Below are 3,798 nucleotides of genomic sequence, written 5' to 3'. Positions count from 1 at the left end.
TTGAAAAAGCACTTTTGGGATAACCATGACCTGGATGATTGAGAATCTCCATAGATATCAAACATTACAAGTACATTTGTTTGGCATTAGCACTGGTGTCCCATGTGGGTGAGTTTTAGCCAATGGTACAACTTCTGAAGTTGACTGGAGTTTTGTAACACACCAGATAATTGTTTTATACCAAGCCGTGCTCTCTGTCGGCAGAACTCAGTTTGACCTGGAGGGTGACATTTCTCCGTCACTTAATACCCAAGATATAATTGGGACTCATATGTTGGCATTCAAAAGTTGAGTTATAGCTCCTATAGGTTGTGTTTCCGCTGGAACTCCTTTCATTGGGTGCTAAAAGCAAGGGGGGGGAATATATATAAAAACTTTCAATTCAGACATTATGACTAGACTCCGGAGACTTCATAATTTCCTTCCTGCTCACTTCCCCAGCCCTGCTAGGATGTAATTCTAGAAAGCTGTAATCAAAGGAGAATTCTCACTACAGGTTGTCCATGAAACCCGAAACGGGTGATTTTATTTTTAGCTATCCTGTTTGGTGGTCTTTAACATTTTCAGCCAGGTCTGGAAAAGTTCCCGTGCTCCTGAGAAGCATTCTTCCAAAGAAACTGTAGCAAAATGAACGCACCCCTCTGTTTTGTGTTCCAATAATTACAGCCCACAGAAATCGGGAAATGAAACTTGGGGGTGCTGCTTCCTACAGTGCCTGAGACATGTGTTGTGAAATAACCTCGTTATTGAGTCTTGTATCAATTTATATAAGTGGGGGTTCACGTCTTTTGCAGCGATACAGACAGACAGACAAATGATATAGACAGACAGGCACATAGAAGACAGATGATAAGAGATAGATTGATGATAGATTAGATATAGATAGGTAGGTAGATAGGTAGGTAGGTAGATAGATAGATAGATAGATAGATAGATAGACAGACAGACAGACAGACAGACAGACAGACACAGACAGATATAGATTGATGATAGATTAGATATAGGTAGGTAGGTAGGTAGGTAGGTAGATAGATAGATAGATAGATAGATAGATAGATAGAAAACATGATATAGACATGATTAGATAGATAGATAGATAGATAGATAGATAGATAGATAGATAGATAGATAGATAGATAGATAAAAATAGAAAGAGAAAAATAGACAAATAGACATAGATAATGGATAGATAGATAGATGATAGATGATAGACAGATGATAGATAGATGATAAGAGATAGATTGATGATAGATTAGATAGATAGATAGATAGATAGACAGACAGACAGACAGACAGACAGACAGACAGACACAGGCAGATATAGATTGATGATAGATTAGATATAGGTAGGTAGGTAGGTAGGTAGGTAGGTAGGTAGATAGATAGATAGATAGATAGATAGATAGATAGATAGATAGATAGATAGATAGATAGATAGAGAAAGAGAAAAATAGACAAATAGACAGAGATAATGGATAGATATAGATAGATAGATAGATAGATAGATAGATAGATAGATAGATAGATAGATAGATAGATAGATAGATAGATAGATAGACAGATGATAGATAGATGATAGGCAGGCAGGCAGAGACAGAGAGAGAGAGGGGTGAGTGGGATGGATGAGTGGGGAAATTCTATTTAAAAATGAGTTTACAAACCAAGATGGGGGGTCTTGTGCAACCAACTAAGCACTGACTTCTCCGCCAGACCATAACAGGTTTTTCTTCCCTTTTTTTTTCTTGCAGAAAAATTGAAAAATCACAAAATCATCTTTGTGGTGGGTAAGTCTTAAGCCATCACAAAATATTTCTTCGGGTTCCCCCCCCCCAAAAAAAGACTTTTTAAGGACTTTCATTTTGGGTGCAGAGCAAGAGAAGGACCCCTCCCTCCAGATTTGGCTCTGCATGCTGGGGTCTTTTAAGAATATATTGCCTTATTTTTCCGGGTCAGAAAAAATCACTTCCGGTTGATTCCATCTTCTGTGTTCGTATTTATACGTTCCTTGCATTTAGAGGATTATGTTTATTAAAATGTCTCAACTGTTATTGGCCGAAGGCAGCAAACACAATGTCCGTTTCTTACACCATTCAACATGGCTTGGGGGGGCATTGTCCCCCCCAAAATAGGGTGCTGCTGCAATAAAGTCGGACCTAAATTAAAGGAAGGTCTCAGCTCTTCCTGGGAAAAAAGCTACCATCCAAGCAAAATTATTTTTTCTTTCCTCATCCCATGTCCGATTGCTCTATGTCCCCTCCAGGAGGACCGGGATCTGGAAAGGGAACACAATGCGAGAAAATTGTCCAAAAATACGGCTACACTCACTTGTCCACTGGTGACCTGCTACGGGAGGAAGTCAGTTCTGGCTCAGACAGGGGGAAGAAGCTTTCGGCCATCATGGAGAAAGGAGAGTTGGTCCCTCTGGTGAGTTAGAAGATCTTCTGATGCTCCTCACCCTTGGAAATCTTCCACGCTGTTGGGTTCCTTCACCTCCTGTTCTTAAATCCCAACGCAATTTGGCTCTCTCAGTCAGAATAGAACTGGAAGGGACCCTGGAGGTCTTCTAGTCCAACTCCCTGCTCAAGCAGGAGATCCTGTCCCCTTTCAGGTAGGTGGCTGTCCAGTCTTTTCTTAAAGACGTCCAGTGATGGAGCATCCACAACTTCTGGTGGCAAGCTGTTCCACTGGTTAATTGTCCTCACTGTTAGGAAGTTTCTCCTTAATTCCAGGTTGCTTCTCTTCTTGGTTAGTTTCCATCTATTGCTTCTTGTCCTGACTTCAGGTGCTTTGGCAAATAAGTTAACCCTTCTTCTCTAATATTAGTAATGCTGCTATCATGTCACCCCTATTCCTTCTGTATGTTAGAACAAGGAATGACAGAGCTGGAAGGGACCTTGGAGGTCTTCTAGTCCAGCCCCCTGCTCAGCAGGAGAACCTATACCATCTCAGACAGGTGACTGTCTAGTCTCTTCTCAAAAATCCCCAGTGATGGAGCGCCCATGATTTCTGGTGGCAAGCTGTTCCATTGGTTGATTGTCCTCACTGTCAGGAAGTTTCTCCTCAATTCCAGCTTAGTTAGTTAGTTAGTTAGTTAGTTAGAAATATCCCATTAGTGGGGGAACCCAACAAAATCCAAGATCCTTTTGCCATTCTGTGAATACAGAGCTCTGGAATTTTCCCCCCAAACTCTTTACTGTATCTCTTCGTCCGCAGGACACGGTGCTTGACATGTTGAGAGACGCCATGTTGGCCAAAGCAGACAAGTCCAAGGGCTACTTGATTGACGGTTACCCCCGGGAGGTGAATCAAGGCGTGGAATTTGAGAAGAAGGTAAAGAAACCTGGGGCTGAATTATTACCTGCGTTTGCAAAGCATGTTTGAGCATAATGCGCAAATTGGTGGGTTTGCCTGATCCTAAATCCTAAGTTTGATGTCTGGCATCTCCCAGAGGGAAAAGATTTCAGAGCTAGGAAATGTTTCTCCATTGTTTTGGGGGTTTGTTTTGTTTTTCCAGGGAGCTTTTGATTTTGCACATGACAGACCTTGTTGTTACTGAATTATTATTAATATGACTGGAGGATTCCCTTCAGTGCTGTCCCTGTTAAGAGCATCACAAGCCGCAAGAGGGCAGTGCAATCTTTTCTCACCGTCTTGTGCTTGGCCAAGAATATGGATCCCTTGGGGGTTTTTTTAGCAACTGATTTAGGCCGGGCTGTTGTTTTGCTAACTCTTGTAAGTTTTGGTTGGTTGGTTGGTTTTGCCATCCTATCATTATCGATCCTGTAATGGAAAGTGCCC

At 41.6% G+C, this 3,798-nt stretch overlaps 1 protein-coding gene across 1 annotated transcript; it reads left to right on the top strand.

The window, feature by feature from the left end:
* Positions 1–1,747: 1,747 nt before the first annotated feature.
* On the top strand, positions 1,748–3,330 carry LOC107301667 (adenylate kinase isoenzyme 1; the record flags this gene model as incomplete). The annotated part of the gene is given in 3 exon segments (XM_015830859.1): positions 1,748–1,784; positions 2,261–2,424; positions 3,214–3,330. Coding segments are annotated over 3 exon segments (318 nt in total), but the record flags the coding sequence as incomplete, so codon positions are not given.
* Between the last annotated feature and the right edge of the window lie 468 nt (positions 3,331–3,798).

Source organism: Protobothrops mucrosquamatus, unplaced genomic scaffold (assembly GCF_001527695.2).
Source record: "Protobothrops mucrosquamatus isolate PMUCROS unplaced genomic scaffold, P.Mucros_1.0 scaffold15430, whole genome shotgun sequence".
NCBI classification, from domain to species: Eukaryota; Metazoa; Chordata; class Lepidosauria; order Squamata; family Viperidae; genus Protobothrops; species Protobothrops mucrosquamatus.
This window is presented reverse-complemented; position numbering and strand designations above follow the sequence as displayed.